Here is a 23,530-nt window from a genome sequence, read left to right as displayed (position 1 = left end):
AAAAAAAATCTTTTTCATTAGACACAGTAAATGACTCCAAGTGTAGGATTAGTCACCAACATGAAACAACTTTTTTGTCATTGTTTGGCTACTGGCATATAGGTGAAAATCAGTGCAAGATATATGTGGAAAGGACATTTGAACATCTGTTTTGATTTCATGGGAGCTTGAAGGATGCAAGATTGTGTCCTTTCCTCTGCAGACAGACAATAGGCCTAATATTCAAGGAAAAACCGGACACTTTGACATGAAATAAACAAATAGTTCAGGCATTGATGACGCCTATTTGAACACCCCTTTGAACAGTTATCACATGAGCCAAAGGAAGGCATTCATTCAATAGAGTAATTACCTCATCTGACCTTATTTGTAAATGTCAGGTTTGGTAACTTACTACCTACAGTAGAAACCTTTCCCTCTAAGCTAAATAGCATCTCATTAGTAAACAAATTACAGGTTGCAGATGTTATCACTAATAGCTCACCAGCTGTGTAGCAATCTGATGTAAGATTTTTCCTTATCATACTTATAATTGTAAGTCTATCTAGCTCTACACTGCCATATAACAACATTCTACACCTCTCCTGTCTTCTACATGGATAAATATTAATTGGTGAAGATCTCAGGACATGAAGCTTTAGTCCCAGTCTTTAGGCAAATTGTTATGGGACGGCTGTGGCTCAGTGGTAGAGTCGGTCATCTTTCGGTTGGGGGTTGGGGGTTGGGGGTTGGATCCCTGACTGCTACAGTCACATGTCGAAGTGTCCTTGGGCAAGACACTGAACCCCCAAATTGCTCCAGATGGCATAGCATAGCCATTCTATGAATGTGCACAGATCTGATTGGAGATTGGCACTTAGGCCTTTTCCATCCGTGTGTGAATGTGTGTGTGTATGGCTGAATGTGACATGTAGTGTAAAAGCAGCTTTGAGTGGTCAGAAGACTAGAAAAGCGCTATATAAGTGCAGTGCATGTTATGGTTGCAGGTGTCATGTTGGTAAATTTGGAGCCATTTGACAGGGTTAATCAGTTGTATTCAAAAGTAGTAGGCCTATAGAATTTTATTTTAGCCCAAACCCTGATCTTTTCCTGTACCTGACCAAGTGCTTTTGGTGCCTTTTTACAATACTAGGTTAGGTTTAGTAAAAGGGACCAAAGCAGCAACAACTTTCCTGTGAAGTTAGTTGAGCTCATCTTAGCTTGCACAACTATGCCAATCCTGATGAAATACCAGATTATCAGGGAGTCCCTGACAGCTGTAGCATGGTCATGTTAATGCCATCACTGCCAGAATCAGCGGAGCTGTCAACAGTGCTTAAGGTGCTGAAGCAGGCCTTCTAGTCTTCTGAGAATTTTTCACAAATGAGAAGACTTAAAATATGTTTTTGGCTAAGTCTTCGGAGTTGGAGGCATATTCAAAGCTTATTCACACATTTCCAAGTTCAGGGATATGTCTGCCAGTATAATATTCATGAAGGGCAGGGTTGGGAAATAATTACTAATAAGAAAAATGCAAATAAGAGAGGCATCCCTGCAAATTCTGGTTAGAATAAAGAGAATAAAGCAAAATATGCTTTAAGCTCAGGAAATGATCAAATCAGCTTAGATTCAGTTATGACATTTTTCAGGCCTCATTCACAAACAGTGCGTATGCACAAACTATGCTTAAACGATGCGTACAAACGTTTGACGCCTAAATCTGGGATTCATAAATATGTTCTTACTAATGTTTGTTCGTACTCTGTGAACAAATTTAGAACTTCCCCAGACCATGCATACACACAAATGATGAAGGACAGGCTGTCTCAGAAAATGTAAACACACACCCTTTTAACTTAGGCCGAATGCACAATATATTAAAACTACTCATCTAAAAAAAGCCTTTAATATACAACAACAATTAAAACCGCATTGACCAAATGTATTAAAGAACCATGAATTGACGTCCTTTCGTTCTTATCAATAATAATTGAAATCTTTAATTAAATAAATAAATAATTTAAATAATCTTAAATTAAAGTCTTAGTTTACAATCAAGAATAATGTAAAAGTTTTGAATAACTTTAAATCATCCACCGTTCCCACCATCAGTGCCATGAAATTGCACAAATTAATTACCTTTTAGGAGATGGTTCTTATTGAATATCGTCACTTTCACCCTCAGTGCGTGGTAAAATTCCAGATATGGATCATTCAACAGTCTCTCATCCTGCGCTGTCAGATCAGGTGGTTCTTGTCCTCCACCTTGTTCCTTCTTTTTTTTTTTTGCTCCATGATTATTTTTTTGTGTCCACCTTGATGTCGAACCACTTTGTTTTGTTCTACCTTATTTCCTTAATTTTCACTGTGCTGAAATTCTTTTTTTCCCCTTTTGGACCATCTCTTGCAACTTTTTTTTGTCTTCAAATTGTCTTCACCTCACCACTCTCTCCATGATACGACGAGCGGATGTCCTTTACATAGAGAAATGGGTTGTGGTAGTATGCAGATTGCAGATTGCGGACACGCACTTGTCAATTTAGAATGATTCTGATTCACTAACATGCAACGTAGTGAGAACAAAATTGAACGGTGCGCATGTGTCATGAATCCGACGGTGCTTTTGCGTATGCACTTGTTTTGTGCGCAGAGTATGAACATTTCTATGCATATATTAGTGAATGAGGCCCATTGAGCTGTTTATAAAGTTCTGTGTTATGTTTGTACTGTTTATGGCATTGTTTATGTGTTGTGATGTATATGTTTTTAGATTTGTTAAGGATTTCTTTTCGTCTCTCTACAGGGATAGACTGTTTGCACCAGCTGCTTAAGGATCATATCATATCAGGGAAGACTTGACAGCATCTAACCGGATGAAACTAGGTCAGACCATATCAAACCATACTGAGACCAGATCAAAACGAAACAGACCAGACTGATCCAGACACTACCAGGCCCGTCCAGGAGACCTGTTCCAGTTTCCTATCCAGGTAACTAATGCAGCTCTGTTCTCAATATTCAGCATGTACCCACTCATATTTCAGAGTGCTGATTTTAAACCAATGAATGCTGCCTACTGATCTTATGCATTAGTCTGACTCATGTGAGCTCTGCCAGGGAGTTTAATACATAAACAGAAAACAAAAAGATGTATTTTTTACCTTTTCATTCTGCTAGGTCTACTCTTACTTTACTAAGGTACTTAAAACTAATTTCATCTGGCCTGTTCATGCTGAGGAACTGATATCAAAAGCTTGATGGTCATTGTAGAGGTTTTAAAATGAATAGATTTTTGTAGATTAGATAGATAGATAGATAGATTTTCCTTCAGTAAAAGTTTCCATTTACTTCCCGATCAAGTGCGTGTTGTAATATATAGCAACTTTTTTCCTACAGGTAGACCGAAGATTGATGATTTATAATAAATATGTCATTTTTATTTTAATGGAAAGCACATAATTTATTAATTAATAAAAAATAGTTTTGTTTCCCTCTGCACTTATCTCTTTCTTTCTGCCTGAGTGGTATTTTTGGCAGTTAATAGGTTGTACCTTTTTTCAAGCCGTTACTATCAATAGGAATGAGTAATATTTCCTGCAAATTGATAAGCCTCCCAGAAGGTCGGAGCTTTTTTATCACATGCAAACACACTGAGGTGATAGGCGATCATTTCAAGTGTATTTAATTTAATAATGTTAAACATACTGAAAGAGACGGAGGCAGAAAGAGAGAGCAAGCATGCATGATATGCACTCACAGGTTTATCATTGAAGTGTATAAACTACACTGCTTCCTGGAGTCTAACAGTGACATGTAGAGGGATGTGTCTCTTATGAGCAAGTCCTCTACAGTTAAAGTGCATCTGTAGATCTGTGTATCATATTAGATAAAAATGATAGAAATGATTGCTTCCCAGGAATGGCAGCCATACCCTGAAGCACTGCGTAGTGCTGCGTTCAGGTGCACTCAGCAATGGGAGTGCTCAGCACGTGACCTTTTTTACACTATATGTGGTATGTTGTGTTATACTGAAATCCACTGAATGTGTTATAGGTTACATAAAAGTAAAATGTTTGACAGTGTCATCTTTGCTTGTTAAGTAAAACAAAATTGAGTGTTAAAATGTCAGCAACAGTTGCAGTTGCATCATTCTGTCGATTTACATTATTACAGTCAGAAAGTGAGGAACATCTGATGACAATGAGACATTCTTTTTAAGTCATTATGAGAACTGTAATGATATTATTAAGTACCATATCAGTATCGGCAAGTACCCAAATGTAAGTACTTGTACTTGTACTTGGTGATATCGATGCATCCCTAATTGTAGTTAAAGTAATTTAATAGTTGAAAAAATTGCAGTTATAGGTTTGCATGTAAAAATTAAGGACTTATTATGATAAATAACAAAGATTTAATAAAACAGTAACTCAACACCTACTTCAAATCACTAGTTATATAAAAATGTAATGTTGAAAGTGACAAAGAGTGTCAATACACTGTGACATCATAGTGGGTGTGGCTGCAGGTGCAACAGACCACAGGACTTGGTCAGAGATGAAACAGGCCTCAAAGTTTCAGCCAGAGAGGACCGTGAAATGTTGCTTTGCTTCCTGGTGCCAAGTTACTCTTTAAGTGAAGTAACTCAATAATTTAGCTAGGTAGCTGGGTTAAGGCAAGTCTCACAGTGTCTTGAATACTTGTTATTATGTCTTCATTATTATTTTTCTGCATATAAATTGGTCAGATTAAGCTGAAACATACCACAAATCATTTCTCTGGGTTGAAATGAGTGAATCATTTCACTATGACTTAGATTCATGTCTGTCATTTAACCGATATGGTATGACCTAAATCTCTGTGAAATATAACAGCGACATACAATATTTCTATACATGCAGTTACCAAGACAATGGGGGCTTCCTGTGTGTTTAGCCTCTACTTCTGACCTAGATTTTGTGCGTAAGTGCGTGCGTGTTCTTTCAGTGTTTGTGAAATGTTAGTCGTTGTTAGCACAGTTTCGGATTGACTCTTCTCTTACTAGGTCTGGCAGCTAAGGACAGATGTTTTTGTGTGTTAACAGTTGAGGGCTCAAGAGTGGATGGAAGGAGATGATTTTAACACAGAGGCTGTGATGAACATCTGTGGTGAGTGTGACTTCATAATGGGACACTCCCTTTTATCTTTAATTTCCATATGTGTTCCATCCCTTTTAGTGATTTGTTAATGTTTTTTAAGATTTGCCACCACAACGTCTGTCTATATTTGTGAAACTCATGTATCTGTGAATTTTTCCAGCTTTTATCATGATTTTATAGGGATTTTTTTTGCTCGCCAAGTTCTGCAGTAAATAAAGATGATATGACTAATCCTGCGCATGCTTTGATTATGAGAGGGCGGTTTATTTACATATTTGATCACACAGCGATTGCAATCAACAGTCCCCCTGTTGATGATTAATACTGGAGTGATATTCATCTTACCGTATATAGAGTGTTGCTGTTTATAGAATGACTGCCCTTTTCCCTTATGTTATTTGCATAATAGCATTTTAACCTATACCAATGGATACAGTCTGTTCTTGCTTTTTGAGTTTGCTTTATTTGTTGAAGTAGAAGCTTTCCACCCTCAGGTTTTGTGGCCATGTAATTGAAAGTAAAGACGGTGTGGTTTACAAGAATTTTACCCAGAATTTTTTAATTTACTTCCACTCTAAAATGTAAGAATACCTATTACTGAGCACATGCACCAACCCACAAACTCATGCTCAACTATAATACAGAATATGCCTTTGCTCTGCAGATGACCTGATGGCAGACCAAAGGATGGACATCTCGTCTACAATGACTGACTTCATGTCCCCAGGCTCCACCGACCTCATCTCCAGCTCCATCAGCACGCCTGGCATGGACTATACCCGCAAGAGGAAGGGCAGCACCACCGACTACCAGTAAGAGTGCCAGGAAGGCGAAAAAAAGGGGGAAAGAAATAATAACTGAATGATAATGAAACAAAGAAATTAAAATGAAGGAAATGACACAAAGGGAACAAATGACATCAATAGTGAAAAAAGACTGCTGGAAAAGGGAAAGGAGGAAAGTAGGGGAACTGCAAAGCAGTATGGGAAGAGGAAAGAGAGGCAATAGAGCAAAAACTCATGCAGCGTTTCTGGCCTAATTAACCTCATGACTCATTGTAGAGAACCACAGTTTACAATGGATGGACTTAATCAGGCAGGAAATCATTTTGACTGTGCGGAGTCTGTCACAGACCCTAAAAAGATTTGTGTACTATTAACCTTCAGCATGTTGCTTTTAACCCCTTTACACTGTCAATTGTCACATTTATCAATACCACAATGACAAAAAGTGATGGTTTCATTTGTGTTTCTTTGCAGAATTGATGGCTTCTCATTTGAGTAAGTTCAAACATGACTTTTGATTGATTTTGCACCATGCAATGTTGAATAGACTGAAAAACGAACCTATTGAACCCAGTTAACCCTTAAGCTCTGAACTTTTATGCAGTCCTCTTGTCATGCAAATGTTCTCTAATGTTGTTGTTCTAAACCATATCTCTGTCTGTTCCTCCTCAGTGACATGGACCCAGACAAAGACAAACTGGGAAGGTAAGGCACCATCAATTCTGTAATTTTCACAGTTGTATTTGCTGTTGTTTTATCACAATTTCTGTCGTGAAATGGTCCAGCTCTCTTTATGTCAGTTAAACCCAACTTAAAAGGCCTATTTGCTAAAATGATCAAAACCATTTTCACACCTATCAAGTATTATGCACCAAAGCAGATCGTTTTGGTTTTTATTCGTCCAAGTTACATCTTTTGAATTTGTTGCACAGCATATCTGTGCAATTGTGGTGAATTGAAGTTTGTTTCAACTACGGCAGCTCTTTCCAGAAAGTCTATTTCCTGCTTACTCCCACTTGAGCAGACTGATTTGTTTGAGTAACTTAATAGAATATGTCACATTTAAATAGTTGCTTAGGAACAGATGAAATTCAGGTGTGGTTAAGTTTGAAATCTCTGGTTTTCTTCAAAGCAGAAGAAATCTTGCTATAATGAATACATGAATGTGAATAAGGAGTAACAAAATGTTACTGAAACAAGTTAAAATTGAAAATTGCTGTGCACCATATAACTTATTATTAATAATTTTCAATTAAGCAAACTTTAATTGAAATATACAGGATTAATAACTAATACTGTTAGACAAAGGACTGCCTGGCAAAGTACAATACACTAGTTACGAACTTAATGTCAAACCATTCTTTCTTAATTTCGGTTATGGTACATCTCCGCAATTGCAATGTTGCAATGTTGATATCTGTAGTTGTATACTGTGGAGTAGCTAAATACTTTTTTTAGTACTTCAAGCTCTGCACTGTTAAGTTTGTAGCTTTACATAGCAACTAGTGAGCGTCAATTTTGATCAATTTTCAGGAACTCAGACTTCACTATCTTCAGAACAGAATCAATTTATAGACTAATTTAGACAGTGAAAGCTTTGCTGAATCTGATTTGGATCACTGGACTGAGCAGACTTCAAGTAAAAAAGTTGAGTTTAGTGAATGAAACTGGTGTTAGAACAGAAAGTGACAAATATTCCGCTCCTTTGTTTTGGTTTGGAAGCAGAAATCTCAGACAGGGTGGTTAGTAAAATATAGCCTTTTTTTTGTAATTATGGTGAACTGACCCTTTAACATGGACTGCCCACAAGGGGAAAGTGGGTAACTGATACATTTATTTAAATTCAAGAATTCTCGATTAAGGAAATAAATCTTTGAATCTGTGTCAGATAGAAGCGTTTGTAGTGGGCCGGATGGAAATCCTCCTCTTTGCACTCTCTCACACAAACAGTTATGTAAAAGTAAAACAAAGAGCTTTAATCAAAACTACGTCATATTTGTATTACATCATTCATCAGACTGTACAGGCGAATATAACCCCAGAGCATTATTACCCTTGTTACATAAGCTGGTGATGGTTTAAACAACAGGCAATAAGCCTGTTGTTTAAACCAGCAAATGAGGTTGGTTACAGAAGCTTTGACGTTAGCTATGACCCCATTCCCTCCCTGCCTTTCCCTTCCTCTCTTTATAACCTCCTGTCCTATAAGTTTAACCTCAAACCTTCTAGTTTATTGCAAATTGCCCCTCTCTAAAGTTTCTTTGCTTGTCTTTGCAGTGACCAACAGGGCCGGATTAAGAATGCCAGGTATAAAAACTCCTTTCCATTCCCTCTCTGTCTCTCCTTCCCCCTGCCTTCTCATCTCTTTTACATGAATTAAATGTCACTGTCTGATTGGGGACAGAGGGAGCTTTGTGTAGGTTGATAATAAGAAACTTTATACATTGTATAGATCCTTGCATTATGTGGACCTGTGGGAATGTATAAGCATACCTAATGGCAAATTACAAGCTCTCTTTCTCTTGTGAGGAAAGAAGTCTCCCTTCAGTAGCTGCAAGTGAAGGCAGAACAGATACGTTTGGATAGACCTTCGGTTGTGTTCTCACACTCCTAAAGGAGAGACTCAACACCAAAAATGGCCTTTCATCTTTCATCTTTAGAGAGCAGTGTTTTCTTAGCGCTGTGCTAGCTGATTTATACCACGTTGGACTGAGGTGAAGGATAATCTGAAGTTTAAGAATGCAGCCATTGAAGGATAACTCTCTGTCACCTGCAGTTTTAGGATACTTTCTTTTAATTGTTCAAATCCAACCAAAATTATTTTTGTATACATTTTTTCATTGGATTATACCAGCACAATGGAAAAAGAGGAGAATAATCAGTGTAAGATCACCGTCTCTGAACGCCTGTTGCTCCTTCTTCCACAGAGAGGCTCACAGCCAGATTGAAAAACGTCGCAGGGACAAAATGAACAGCTTCATCGATGAGCTTGCGTCACTGGTGCCCACCTGTAACGCCATGTCCCGCAAGCTAGACAAGCTGACTGTCCTGCGCATGGCTGTCCAACACATGAAGACACTCAGAGGTTAGGACCAACTAGTAACTTTGCTTAATTTAGAGGGATGAATTGTAGGTAGGTGTGGTTGGTACTACACATAGCTAAAAAGTAAAATTCAGACTTGATCAGTAATTAAAGTGAAATTTGATCTGCAAAAAATAAGAGCCTGCAAAGACATGGACAGTCATTGCCTGAAAGTGATATCATGCCATACTCACAGTACTGCTGAGAGAGCAATTAGGGACATTTCTTAAGAAATGTAACTATTGTTATGGCTCTTTGGCAAATCTTACTTTTTGTGAATGGTAAAAGTTTCACAATGGAGATGATCAGATATAGAGCTGCAACAATGAGTCAAATCAGGCAACTGACACTAACAAGAGTTTTGAATTTTGATGGGCTTTTTCACTTTGCTATGAGATTGAACTGACAAAGGCAGAGCAATACCCTCTGCTTGGTAAGGGCTGCAAAGTGTGTTACCTGTAGGTGCTGTTTGCGTAAAATCCGGTATGACTAGTGTGTTAACTCTTGTGTTCAGGTGCAGCCAACCCATACACAGAGGCCAACTACAAGCCTTCCTTCCTCTCAGATGATGAACTGAAGCACTTGATACTAAGGGTAAGTGCAGTACTCATTACACTTAATAACAATAGTGTCAGGGCTACTTTGGTAAGTAATCTAGAAGGGCAGCCTAGCACAATACTTAAGTATTGAAACTTTACTATTAATTTGTATCATGAATCCCTTGTTATGTCTGCTTATTATGATATCAAAATAACCAAGTTATAGAGCAAAGTCATAATGTACCATATATCACACTGTAAGAAGAAAATATACTGTATTTGTTATATGTCCCATATTTATTTCTGTGTTTGACAATGCAGGCTGCTGATGGTTTTCTGTTTGTGGTTGGGTGTGACCGTGGAAAGATCCTCTTTGTTTCTGAATCAGTCTACAAGATTCTCAATTACAGCCAGGTATGCTAACTGCGTTTGTGCACACATTAACCACTTTACACTCAACAGGCTGATGTTGATATGAATTTAAACCATGTTTAGTTAGTAAAAGCTGCTCAGCCATAAAGGACTTCACAAATCAGTAGCATTTCATCACTGTGTAGAAGCAACAGATCAACTCAATGTTATTACTCAAGTTGGAATTTCTCTGTCTCAGCAGTTCAGTTTTAAACTAAAGATTTAGTGTTACTTTTAGCGTCAGAAACAGCACCATTAAGCAATAATGAAAATAGCATGAATAACAGCACTGACTTCAGAGGTAGATGTCCTTACTCCTATGTTTAATGTTTTCTTCCTCTATTCCCCTCTCCCTTCATTCCCCCGTTCTCTCTTCGTCTCCAGAACGACCTGATAGGTCAGAGCCTTTTTGACTACCTTCACCCCAAGGACATTGCCAAGGTTAAAGAGCAGCTGTCCTCTTCCGACACAGCCCCACGAGAGAGGCTCATTGACGCTAAAAGTACGAAAATACTTATCCTCATCCACCATGTAGAATCACTAATCTGCCTAATGTTGATCTCCTGTGTTTTTCTTCCCTCCACCCTGAGCTACAATCTTAAGCTGTGGTGTCCTCACAATAACAGACTAAACTGTAGCTATCACCAATCTCAAGGCTGCCTTCTGACATCACTCAAAATATTTTCAGTGAATTTCAGAGCCTGATTCTGTTGTTCTGGATGAGTTGAAACTTTGAAAACATGTTTGCTGCTGAATTCTATTCGTTTTGTTCACAAGACAATGTTAGCAAATTCTTCTATCATTCACAAAATTATGATTCAGTGTAGCTAAAGAAGCTTGATTTAATGTTGCTCTGAGAAAGATGGCTTTAATTTTATGATTTTGCAATTTACATCTTTTTTTAGATAGAGATAGGAACAGGATTTATGTAACCTATATCAAGGAAATACAACAAACTAACTCCCCCTGCAGAGGACCAATGGCTGAAAATAGATGAATACATTTTCTAAATTAAAACACGGCAAACACAGCTAAAAGAAGACTGAAATAGGGCCCCTAAAGTAGAAAGAACAGCTGAATTTGGTTACAGGGGTGTTAGACTGATGGAGACATTATACATTTTTTTCTGTTTTTGTGTTTAAGAACTTGAGGATGACTGTCTCCAAATGTAACTATATTGGGATAAAAAAGGGAATGAACTGTATTAACTGTTTGTATGTGTGTATTTGCAGCTGGTCTTCCAGTAAAGACAGACATCACCCCCGGTCCATCTAGACTTTGTTCTGGAGCCAGACGGTCGTTTTTCTGTAGGATGAAGTGCAACAGGCCCTCTGTCAAAGTAGAGGACAAAGACTTTCCCTCCACCTGCTCTAAGAAAAAAGGTACAATACTGCTCGCTTAAATATGAGTCACACTCAATCCACCATGTGCCTTAAAATGTAAAGGTTTCTCTCCCAGCAGCCCTTGTAGAAGCAGCTCTGAGCAGCTCAAAGCATATCCCCATTAGTTTTCATCTTTGAGAAGTCCAGGGCTCATATTTACCTTCAGCTTTTGCCTCTTTTTCTTTGCACTTTTTTCTTTCTGTTACCTTCTTATGAGAGCAAAAGCCTTCTATTTTTAGAGGCACATCCTTATTAGAACCAGGAATCACACCTCAGTTGGCATGAGAGCGTCTCAGTTACACAACCCAGGAAGTTGGCCTCCTTAAGTGCATGTATTACGTTATTCACTCAAGCCTTATTCAACCAAAGTGGCCTGTCAAAAAAAAAAAAAGCTTTTGAAAACAGAACCACCAGTAACTCATCAACACAGCAACATGTTTAATAGCTGTGAATCTCTCTATCAGCATGGAGATAGTTGATGTGTGGTCATTAGGTTCACTCCCTTTTTGATAAGAAGCTGCTAAACGTAAGATACAATTCCAACACACCTTTATAGAAAATTTCTTTTCAGATTGATCAGATACAATTATCACACACTTAATTGTTACCATGCTTTCAAAGTTATCCTGTCTAAATGCGTACATTTACAGACCGATTACACACAAGGCCCTGTTAACGTTGGTTCTGAGTAATCTAGTCACGTGAGACTACTCAGCATATCAGTTCAGTCTCACCACAGCGAGAGATAGGTAGAAGAATGAAGATGGGATATAAGAAGGTTTTTTCTAGAGCATTCACTTTCTTTTCAGCTTATTGCGTCATAAACGCTGCAGTGGCCTGAGAGTAGATGAAACATATGGCTGGCTGCTGGTGCTCTGTTAGTTTACACTCCAGTTCCCCTCCATGAGCAACTAAGTGTCTTTATAGTCAGGAGAACATTTGCAGGCCATTCTAGCACAGCCACGCAACTCTTGATTGGCTGAGTCACCATTCATGTTGAATTTTTTAGTGTTTTTAGCTTAATATTTCATACAGACAAACTTTGTTCTCCCTCTGATGTTGTGCTTGTGTTCTACAGTGGGAACAAGAACAGTCATTTTTTAACACTCTTGAGGAGTGGCCATAAGTAGATCAGACTTTGTCTACTGTATAGAAGCAGCTGAATACACAGTGAAAATAAATGAAGCTCTTTGCTGGTGAACTGGTTTTGAAAAGAACTACTGCTCCCTCCTAATGACAGGGGTTTCTTTCCTATCTGCCTCTCAAGAATACCAATTTGGATGTGTATATTTGTATGATTTCAAAGTAGGAATCATGCTTTTATAATCTTTTCACCTACTGCCACCTCTTGCCTCTTGCTCTACTGTTCCAGCATTAGTAGGCTTGATAAATATAACATAATTTTGTTGAATAAGTAGAAAAATATACCAAACACATAGCTCAGTGCTAAGTTTTTTCATATTTATATCATATCATATATGTCCAATTGTAGTGAGTCCCTTTGCTTCTTTCAACATAAAAATGATAATGTTACGCTTTGCTATGGATCAATGGTCAGAAATGTTCCCCAGCCATTTTACAGTGACCCAACAAATTGAAATGTTTTTTCTTGTTTGTGTCCTTTTTATATACGGCTAAAGTTGGACCTTGCAGTTACCTTCAGAAATGAGTCGTGTCTACACAGGCTGCACAGAGAAAGCTGCTTGTCAGCAGAGAAAAAGCAGCTTTAGTCCCCCTTCTGTGTCCTCACAGGATGAGGTTCAGGCACACACACTGTGTGTTTGGCTATTAGTGCTTGTGTCCTACAGGCAGTCACTGTTGTTACATGCAACCGGCACCTGAGAATTGTGGCTGAAATGCATCTGTCTGTAGTGTTATCCCCTAAAAGGTTCCCTATGCATGTGTATTAACCTGACTCATTCCGTGTGCTATTCTTAAACCTTGGACTGTGAAGAGAAAGATTTAATAATATGTTGAATTTCAGGAACTTATGTTTTTAACAGTATTTTGGTTAAAATATTTCCAGATGTATTTTTATTTATTGACATAAAATTTGTTGAGATGGTAGTACATTTAAACACACTTTTGTATGTATTAAAGATTATGATATTATAAGTAGTAGTAGTCTTAATCTTATGTAAAAGCACATTGGGATAATAAAGCAAGTGACACATTAAGACAGATGAAATTCATCTTATGTCACCAAAAGATGTTAATAGTATTTACATTTTTGCTTTCATCTCATCTGTTTTTAATAGTTATAAATGAAAATGTCTCGCTATATTTAATTTTTTTTTGTTATCTTGTTATATTACCCTTAAATTAGGAGCCAGATACAGCTGTTTTTTATAATGATGACTCTGCATCCTGCCAGATTCAGTTTACTGAACTGTAAGATGCTCCCATCATCCAAACAGCATGGGGATGGCATCCTACTTAGATGGTCACAGTCCACTCCTGATATAACCTCTAACAGAGTCCCCCTCCCTCACTTCTTGTGTCTTTGCAGCAGACCGTAAGAGCTTCTGCACCATCCACAGCACGGGCTACCTGAAGAGCTGGCCGCCCACAAAGATGGGACTCGACGAGGACAACGAGCCCGACAACGAGGGCTGCAACCTGAGCTGCCTGGTAGCCATCGGCCGTCTGCACCCCCACATCGTTCCCCAACCCAGCCTGGCAGACATTAGGGTGAAGCCCACAGAGTACGTCTCCCGGCACGCCATCGACGGCAAATTTGTCTTCGTGGACCAGAGGTGAGACACAAAAGAGAAGGGTGAGGCATTCAGCTGGGTTTATGTTGGGACAAAGGTCGCAACTGTGACCTAGAGAACTTTCATTAAAGCAATATAAAGTTCAACATGTGCCAAGTCCTAAAGAGTTAAGCCTCCTCTACTTATCTCAGTTGTCGATTTTAATCTGCAGTGTGCAGTGTTGTTGTAAACACGTGGAGGAAAGAAGTCCACATTGATCTCTTGAGGAGTGGCCATAAGTGGCTCAGACTTTGTCTACTGTATAGAAGCAGCTGAATACACAGCGTAAAAAGAAAGAAGCTCTTTGGTGGTGAACTGGTTTTTGAAAAGAACAACTGCTCCCTCTTAATGAAAGGAGTTTCTTTCCTATCTGCACCTCCAGAATACCTGTGTGTGTGTGTGTGTCTGTGTGTGTGTGTGTGTGTGTGTGTGTGTGTGTGTGTGTGTATATGTATATATATATATATATATATATATATATATATATATATATATATATATATATATATATGATTCTATATAAATTCAAGAAAAGCACGATATATTTAAATTAAAGAATGTAGCAAAAATGAATAATGAGTTTATGTTTGCTACATTTTATGTAGTATTAAAAAGGTTGATTCTGGCTTTAAAAGACACTAAACGAGGGTTGTTCTTGCTGCACATCAATATTTTGAGAACTTGAGAACTAGTTCTCTACATGGTTGTGAAGAGACACGCACCAGCAGCTGTAAACTTACACCACCTTCGTCTGTCTGTCTCTGTGTTCCTCTAGAGCAACAGCCATCCTAGCCTACCTGCCCCAGGAGCTTCTGGGAACCTCCTTCTATGAGTATTTCCACCAGGACGACATCGGCCACCTGGCAGAGTGTCACAGACAAGGTACCCGCTGAGGGAGAAACAAAATAACATGGCTGTTAATGGTGACTGAATAAACAAGAGTCTTTAATACATCCATGTGTTTTCACTTACCATGATGATGGGTCTGTCCACAGTGCTGCAAATGAGAGAGAAGATAAACACCAACTGTTACAAATTCAAAATCAAAGATGGCTCCTTCATCACGCTGAGGAGCCGATGGTTCAGCTTTATGAACCCCTGGACCAAGGAGGTGGAGTATATTGTCTCCACCAACACTGTTGTTTCGTAAGTACCCACCCAACCATTAAGCCTGTAACACCAATGACACTGAGATGTAAAACATCAGAAAATGTTCACGTGTGTTTTTCTCTCCAGGTGTCCCATGATGGAAGGGTCAGACTACCCTCAATCTGCTGCCTCACCACAGAGCATGGACAGTGTTCTCACCTCAGAGGGTAAATACTACTTTCAAAAGGCACACTGCTTCTTTATGTAACATCTTCAAAGTGTACAAAAGCTCATTTTCCTATTTTCTGTTGATTGGCAGGTGGAGGAAGGCGGGCGCTGCAGACAGTGCCGGGCATCCCCGGTGGCACAAGAGCGGGAGCTGGCAAGATTGGACGAATGATTGCAGAAGAAGTGATGGAGATCCAGAGGTGAGGGCAGATAAAATCAATGTTTTCATACCCGAACATCTGGTGGCCTTGCCTGGAAAATCCCTGTGGCCTATTTTTGAATACACATGATGGAGACAGAGGTGACACAGAGGAATGTTCCATCAGTTTATCATACATCAAAAACTTAAATATTGTTCATTTTATTTTCCATGTTTATCATTTATATAAAAAAATGAGACAAGAAAATGAAGAAATAGTGTAAAATAGGACAATGTGTTCGCACTGCGGAATCTCCTGTTCAGTTCTGAATCCTCCAGGCAAATGTTGACTCAGACTGCTGCTGTAGTGCCAAAATTACACCAGTTGTCTCCACTGATAGATTAAATATCTACTTATTGTCATGGCAACGCTTCAAATTCTTGTACAAAAAAAGTACGGGGTACGAGTTAGTTTTTCACCCCAGTTTGGATAAGAGTTACAAATAACCAGAACCTATGACTCAGTGCAGGTTTTTGCAGAGGAAGCTCATTATTAGCGAAGGTGTATTTCAGAATCGTTTCAACCATCTGTGTCTCTGGCAGGATTCGAGGCTCCTCTCCCTCCAGCTGTGGCTCCAGCCCGCTGAACATCACCAGCACCCCTCCACCCGACACCTGCTCCCCAGGGGGCAAGAAGGTAACACACGCACACAGAGATACACACTTTATTTTCTTTATAGGGTTGGTTGATAACATCTCATCAGATGGGAATTTTGTATGAAATAGCATTTTTGTTTATAAAGCACATTTTATTACAGGTAAGCTCAATGTGCTTTACATTGGGGGTAAAGATATAGGAATACAAAAAATACCCCCAAAAAATCAATCATGAACAACATATTAAAATCAAATAATTTAGATGTGCATCCAATGTACATCAGACACACCACATACCAATCAGACAGTAAAAAAGTAGAAAGAGAATAAAATGAAAACATAGATAAAGCCACACATACAACCATTTACACAACCGATCTCTCACACACACACACACACACACAGTAACTATTCGAACGCTTGGGAGAATGAATATGTTTTGAGTTTAGTTTTAAAAGTAGACACAGTTGTGATGGACCTCAGGTCAACAGGCAGCTTGTTCCAGAGAGAAGGACCACAGTAACTAAAGGCCCCCCTCACCGGATGTAGATCTTATTCTTGGCACAGCTAAAAGACCTCCACCTGAGGACCTGAGGTGTGGGATTGGGTTGTAGTCTGTAAGAAGGTCAGAAATATACTCTGGAGCTGAACCATTAAGTGTTTTAAGGACTAATAATAGGATTTTGAATGTGATTCTGCATTATACAGGGAGCCATTGAAGTGTTTGAGGACCGGAGTAATGTGTTCAAATTGTTGTTCAAATCCATTAATTAGCCTGAATCCTGTAGTTTTTAACTTTAGTTTTTATTCCCCTTAGAAACACTTGAGATTTCACTGGCGAAATATGAACTGTTGATTATGAAAGGATCATTTATGTAACAGACACAATAGGAATAACAGGAAAAGCTTTCTTAAGCCTGAGATATACTTGCTTTTAACTACGCGTATGCATGATGTCTGCCGCACGTTCCCTGTGTCTGTTTGGTGCGTCAGCTGTGCACATCCTCAAAAATTAAAGCTACCTGTACGCAAGATGCAGTATGCACATGACTGGTAGGGGCAGTGTAGCGGCAGAGGGGATGTGACAGGTTCAACACAGCAGCAGGCAGAACGTTTTGTACAAGAGCTGATAGATCAAGTCTGCAGTTATCCACATCTGTACGTTGTGTTATTACTGCTACACAGCGACAAACATGCCTGTCAAAATAGCTGGAGACAGATAAGATTATTTTAGAAGTTTACGTGGAAACCTGCAAAACTAAATGGAAACAAGCCCGCGACCGTTACGTCCGTGTATGGAGGAAAATGTTTGAGAAATGGAGTTGGGACGGTGCCCACGGTGTGTTCTGTCCACCAAACACACAAAACCTGTCACTCATTCTGCTGTGATCTCAGAATTAACATCATAGTAACCTCCTCAAGTGTGTCCATGTCTGTTGTTTACATCCCGCACATACAGTAGTTTCATACAGCCTGAGCTCTTTGGTCTGCCCTCTAGAGGTATCCACCAGTAACACGCATAGTACATAGCAAAGTATGTCAACAATTACGTTCATGAGGCAGCCGTTGTGTAAGCGAACACAAGGCCAAGCAGCAAGTATATCTACGGGGTTTACTCTCCACACCTTTTTTTCATGAACCTCTTTCCCAATACTTGAGTTCCTGACTCAGAACTATTAATGTAATAACATTCATGAATATTGTTAAAAGTTTAACTAAAATAGTCTTGCATAAAATCTGTCGTGGCACGAACAGCTGGGTTGTTTTGCTTAATGAGACTGATTCCTCTGAGAGTGTTGTAAGTAACAAAACACACAGTCTGCACAGAGATATGGAGGGATGTCACTCAGACCTTTTCTCCTGCTGTATTTGTTAACTGATAATTACGTTCTGAAAAAAACAGACATGAAGATAAGAGTCAGGTGTTGTTGAGGAGAATTTGATGTGTCTACATGTGACTTTGACTTGTTCCTCCTTTTTGCCGTAGTATCTGTTCTCTGTAAACTAACACAAAGACATCTGAGGACAGAATGGAAACATTTCCAGGCCCGGTTGAAACTGATCTGTGTTCACAGTAAACCGAGATGTGTGTGTATGTGTGTCACATCTATAGATTCAGAATGGAGGGACACCTGAGCTGCCCAGCACGGGGATCATTCCTGGACCTGACTCTGTAGGCTACCCCTACTCCAACCAGTCCATCATGAGTGAGTTGAAGAGGCGCACACACACACACACACACACACCTATAGCATTTTCATACCTGACATTTTAGGCGTTTGGGTGTTTTCTTCTTCACAAACAGTTTTCTTAATGACTCTGTCCAGGTGACAACTCCCACCTGAGCATAGACATCATGGACGAGCCTGGTTCCAGCAGCCCCAGCAACGATGAGGCAGCCATGGCGGTTATTATGTCCCTGCTGGAGGCGGACGCCGGCCTGGGTGGCCCCGTCGACTTCAGCGACCTTCCCTGGCCTTTGTGAGGAAGCTTGAGGGAAGAAGCAGAGGAACACTCCCTCAAATCACCAGAGCCACTGATGGACAGATTTTAGTCTGGTTGAATTCTGGCTGCCAAGTTTCCTGCACTCTGCACCCAACTGCACTGCAAAAAATGTCAACAAATGTAAATGTCTGATAACACTGAAGATTTTTGTAAAGAACAACACACAAGTCGAGGTTATTAAGTCAGAGTCGGTCCTGGACTTGAATAATCCCCTCCTACTTTTTGATTCATCATTTTCTGTAGATTTTCAAGTGACCCTTAATTTCCTTTTGGTACACAAGGACATTTTTTTTGCAAAGGTGATATTTTTTGCAGTGTAAGTTGCATGCAGTTGAGGTGTTTTCTAACATTGCCAAGGCGACCGACCATTACTCTTAACAATAGTCCAGCAAATGCAAACTCAAGTTACAGGCATGCGGTGCTAACTTGCCTGTTGATGGATTGAACTCTGTCTAACAGTGGCTCTGCGCCCTGTCATTGCCAGGTGAACAGCCGACCCACTAACCAACACAGGACTCCTGAGACGTTCACAGACAGTGGTTGAAGGTTGATGTGGAATGGAGTGGTGTTGGGTGGGGAGCGTTGGATTTCTGCCTCCTGCTGCAAACCTCTCAACATCTTAAACTGTATGTTCAAGTCTCATCGTAGGATGTCAGTGCCGTACAAACACGGTTGTGGTGCACTCCTTCTCCACGGAAATGGCTGTTTTTACCCAGCTAATCTTCAACATGGGAAATGATCACACAGCAGTTATCTGTAGGAGATCTCAAGCAAATCTGGAGATTTGCTTGTAAGATTCTTACAGGTTCATTATTGTCAAGCTACAAATTCCACAAACATGTATTCAGTTCATTTAAATAATGACAAAATCTTTTGTGTAAAAGCCACCTAGCTGCCGTTTCCTCAACTAACATGAACATTAACAAATTTTATCCAACTTACTCTAAAGCTCATCCTCAGCAAATGATATTTTCCCAGAATAATAGAGAGGATTCTGTATTTTTACCTGAAGTTGACTTTAAAATCACTTGATTATATTCTGTAAATTATGATGCTAAAGCTGTTAAAAAATGATACCCATAAAGTTCCTACTGTTGCAGCCATTGACCATGACCTGTCAAGTAGAGGTCTTCACAAGTCCAAAATTATGGGCTGCTCTGCAGGAGTTAAGCTGTCTTCCAATTCCATGCTACATGCCAATTCAAAGTATTAACCACTATAACCACTTCAATAGCTGGAAGTATCTAAAGTTTAATTAACATCCAGAATCTTGTGTAAAACATTTAGATATGATAAAGCTGCTGATATGTTTGGATATGCTAAAGCTCAGTTTGTGTTGATTTTGGCGCCCACTTGGACAAAGCCGTACCTCTTATCTCTTTGCTGATTTTGTCCTATAGAAATAATCAATCTTGTCGCTGATGGTCTGGTTTGCTTTTGTAGGTCATATAGAGTAATCAGAATTAATTTCAGTCTGTTTCATAGCCAGCCAAAAAAACTCACAGGAGCTTTAATTTCCTTTAAAACACAAATATACTATATGATTCCGTAGTGTACAATTCTAAACATTTTACGAACAGATATAATTGAAATGTTTTCTTTTTTTTTAACAAAAAGGTAAGGCCCAAGTAATACAAATCATTTTATTTTTTTAATCAATGTTATGAATGGTTGATGGTAGACCAGATGTCCCATTGTAAAAATATGTTCTTTATTTTTGACATTTTATGAGTAGTGTTTAGTTGCACCGTACATAGGATGTATGTAGTATGGAATTGGGAAACAGATTTGGACTATGCCCTGTGATATGCTGCCTTTAAATGGAACTCATTAGCTATTAGTTGTGACATGAGAGTTGCGTACATGATATGCTTTGTGTTCAAATAGTTGAGTCAAAAACGCCAAAATACATGTTAGCAAGCGGTTAACGTCATGCAGAAAATGCAAAGACAATGACAGAGGAAAAGATGAGGCCGTTGGTATATGAACATCCTTCGGACACATCATAAAACTATAAAGTAACAAATGAAATGATAATGCATTAGTTTACTATCTCGTGAAAATTCACTTCAATAACATCTGCAATTTCTGAAAATTCAACACATTTCAACTTATCAACTAAGAGCTTTCTGAAAAGTTTACTTAAATGATTGTGAATACTACAAGAGGAGGGTGGTCCTGTGGACTCTCACCCAGTGACTGTGGGGATAGGCTTGAACCCCTTAGAGGGATAAGTGTGTAATGATGATGGATGGGTGGTCTTTCATAATTCACTCTTTAATTGGCTCAAAAAACTGAGTTTGACCATAATTACATGTGATCAAAGCAAGTCTGCTCAGATCCACTTAAGGCAGCACATCCGACCCCAATACAACACATTTTCACTGACTCACATTTGGACCCAATTCAGTGATTAGAAACCATCTGGAACTTTGAAGACCTCTACTGCTGTGTTCTTAAGTGTTTGCTCTCCACATTTTAGCTGCAAAACCCCCATTGTTATTGAACACTTAGCAGAGTTAAAATAAACAGGTGGAGTGAAGCTCTGATGACTGTTACAACCAAGAGTCAGTCTTGAATGGATAAAAGGAGGCTAAGTGAATCTGGTGGCTGTAGCGGCATGCTTGATGTCTCTCTGCAGACATTTTTCAATCTCTACAGAGAGCAGTTCAACTGCAAACAGAGACAAATCAAGTTCCTCACTGCCAATAAACTGAGGTCTGCTCCTCGCACAGGGCTTTGTACAGGTAAACACAGCTGGCAGGTAAACAAGCATCAGCCCGCTAAAACGTGAAAACCTGGTGGTCTGAGTCACAGGGTCTGTACCTGCTCATCTTCCCTTGACACCAATCCCCATTTGAAGCACTTAAGATGCAATCAGACCGTTGGTCCCTAAACTCCATTGACTGAAAATTTGGGCTGACTCTGGATGAGTACATGCCCCGAGAATGCAATTTTACCTTGTGAGCTAAATATTTAAAAACGGACCTAATACGTGAGTACCTGGGCTTGGATTTAGGAGCTGCTCCCTTCTAACTTTTTTTTGCTGGGGTTGTTGAAGGTTTATGAAAAGAAAATACCTCTGAGATAAATTCTGCTGCAAAAAGACAAATTTACAGTATGTGTATTTTAGAAAAAATCAGCAGTTAGTCTCGACTTTGATCTGTTAAGAACTTGATAATACACAGATGTACAGTGGCTACAGTCAACTGTCAAAGCAAACTACCTTGTTAGCAGCGAGGGCTTTAATGTAGAATGGGGACGAGTATAGAAACAGATAAACGTTGTAGGCGCCAGTGATCCAGCTGAGTAGGACTTTGTAACGCTGATAGAGCCGATCGACATTCTCTTATCAACAACAGGGTCAGGAAGGACGGACAGGAGCGTCTAAATGGAATTCTTCATTTCAGTGTCCATTTTTCCTCCATGATAATAAATATCCTCAACACGACCTCTTCACCTCGCCAGCCCTCTGTTGCTCACAGACCTTTTGTTATCAGAGAGCGATTAGAAGTGGACATGTTGGGAAGAGTCCTGCTGCCTGCCTGTATGGAAGGAAAGTGTATAGGTCAGAGTTAAAATACAGTGCATTTAATTTTAGGAATTTATTTATAAAATTAATTAATTTCAAAAGTATTCAAAAAAGATTCTACATGTCAGGCATTTACTTAATATTTAAAAGATTGTCTAAAGAGAAAGGACAAATATTTTACATTTTTTATCTTTTAAAAAAAGATGAGCATTTTATTTGGTCTGAATGATGAGATGTCCTGTAATGTGCTTGTCAAAACATTTAACATCAAGGCAATAGAATTTTTTTTTTTTTTTAAATCCTTTATTTATGAAGAAAATCATTTAGAACAAAAAAACCCTTCTCATTCAGTTTCTTATCATGAATGAATCAGTTTATTCTCAGTTTACCTTTACCGATCTTTTTCGTGGTTTTGTAGAAATTACATGGCAGATAAGTATATACCAGCTCCTTTTTTGCATTGGCCTAGTAAGTTTCAGGGTAATTTTGAAACTGTAGATGGTGTGTTGATTCTTTTTCAACCAATGAAATGCAGATTATCATACAGTTTCTTTCCATATGGGCAGATCTCTGCCAAATGTTTAGCCCCGGTTAGTATCCTGTCATTACATCTAATGCAAAGTGGTCACTAGAAAGAGCAACTACAGTTCCTGTGTTGCCCATCTGAATATACCCACCGTCAGTGTACACAGTTGGATTGAAACAGGACTGTTGACAAAAAAACTGGCCAGGCTCAGGCTCTGCTCCCTCCTGTCCTCCTCCAATCAGGCAGCAGCTGGCGAGGTCTCCTCTGTATCTGTTCTAGTGGTTTTCTGTTTCAATGTTTTTACGCTACACACTACAATAAAGTGTCCCTCTTGTTGATATACCCCTCCCCACCTGACAATAATGTATCAAATCTTTAAATATTATCATGTTAAGAGTATACTTTATGCAAATATATATGAGTATGATGAGTGTATTGTATGTATCAGCAGTGAAATATTTTTAAAATAAAATTATTTGTTTCTGTCAGTAGATTGTTCTTTTTGCCCATCCTGTATGTGATATTTCTTCAGTGTGCTAAGGGCTTCTCTGTGGGTTCATTCATGACTGTTTTACACCTGATCTGTTCTCAGCCAATCAGTGCAGCCTGACGGTATTTTTATATGATGTTGCCATCCAGCCACTGGAAGGGTCTGCATGCAGAGAGAGAGAGAGGCCGAAAGACATGTTGGCATAGCTTTCACTGCCTCTTTATTAACTAGGCAGCTAAATGGAGGTTAGTCAATAACACAATTCCCACTACAGTGTGTTTACGTCCCAATTCCT

The 23,530-nt window shown here is 39.1% G+C and overlaps 1 protein-coding gene across 1 annotated transcript in view; it reads left to right on the top strand.

The window, feature by feature from the left end:
* The window catches only part of bmal1a (basic helix-loop-helix ARNT like 1a), a 29,922-nt gene extending 6,689 nt beyond the window's left edge, over window positions 1–23,233 (top strand). The window contains exons 2-20 of the mRNA XM_069685669.1: window positions 2,783–2,969; window positions 5,063–5,126; window positions 5,782–5,929; window positions 6,377–6,397; window positions 6,575–6,607; window positions 8,180–8,209; window positions 8,830–8,987; window positions 9,499–9,578; window positions 9,845–9,937; window positions 10,319–10,436; window positions 11,167–11,316; window positions 13,826–14,072; window positions 14,845–14,951; window positions 15,065–15,215; window positions 15,306–15,385; window positions 15,478–15,586; window positions 16,129–16,222; window positions 18,296–18,389; window positions 18,510–23,233. Of these exons, the coding sequence (XP_069541770.1) occupies window positions 5,081–5,126; window positions 5,782–5,929; window positions 6,377–6,397; window positions 6,575–6,607; window positions 8,180–8,209; window positions 8,830–8,987; window positions 9,499–9,578; window positions 9,845–9,937; window positions 10,319–10,436; window positions 11,167–11,316; window positions 13,826–14,072; window positions 14,845–14,951; window positions 15,065–15,215; window positions 15,306–15,385; window positions 15,478–15,586; window positions 16,129–16,222; window positions 18,296–18,389; window positions 18,510–18,667 (1,917 nt within the window). The 5' untranslated portion in view covers window positions 2,783–2,969; window positions 5,063–5,080 and the 3' untranslated portion in view covers window positions 18,668–23,233. The remainder of the gene's footprint in view (window positions 1–2,782; window positions 2,970–5,062; window positions 5,127–5,781; window positions 5,930–6,376; window positions 6,398–6,574; window positions 6,608–8,179; window positions 8,210–8,829; window positions 8,988–9,498; window positions 9,579–9,844; window positions 9,938–10,318; window positions 10,437–11,166; window positions 11,317–13,825; window positions 14,073–14,844; window positions 14,952–15,064; window positions 15,216–15,305; window positions 15,386–15,477; window positions 15,587–16,128; window positions 16,223–18,295; window positions 18,390–18,509) is intronic.
* The last annotated feature ends 297 nt before the right edge of the window (window positions 23,234–23,530 follow it).

This window comes from Semicossyphus pulcher, unplaced genomic scaffold (genome assembly GCF_022749685.1).
Source record: "Semicossyphus pulcher isolate SPU_LCO1_2020_fin unplaced genomic scaffold, fSemPul1.0.p SCAF_8, whole genome shotgun sequence".
NCBI lineage: Eukaryota > Metazoa > Chordata > Actinopteri > Labriformes > Labridae > Semicossyphus > Semicossyphus pulcher.
The sequence above is the reverse complement of the archived record's forward strand: the minus strand, read 5'-3'. Positions and strand labels throughout refer to the sequence as shown.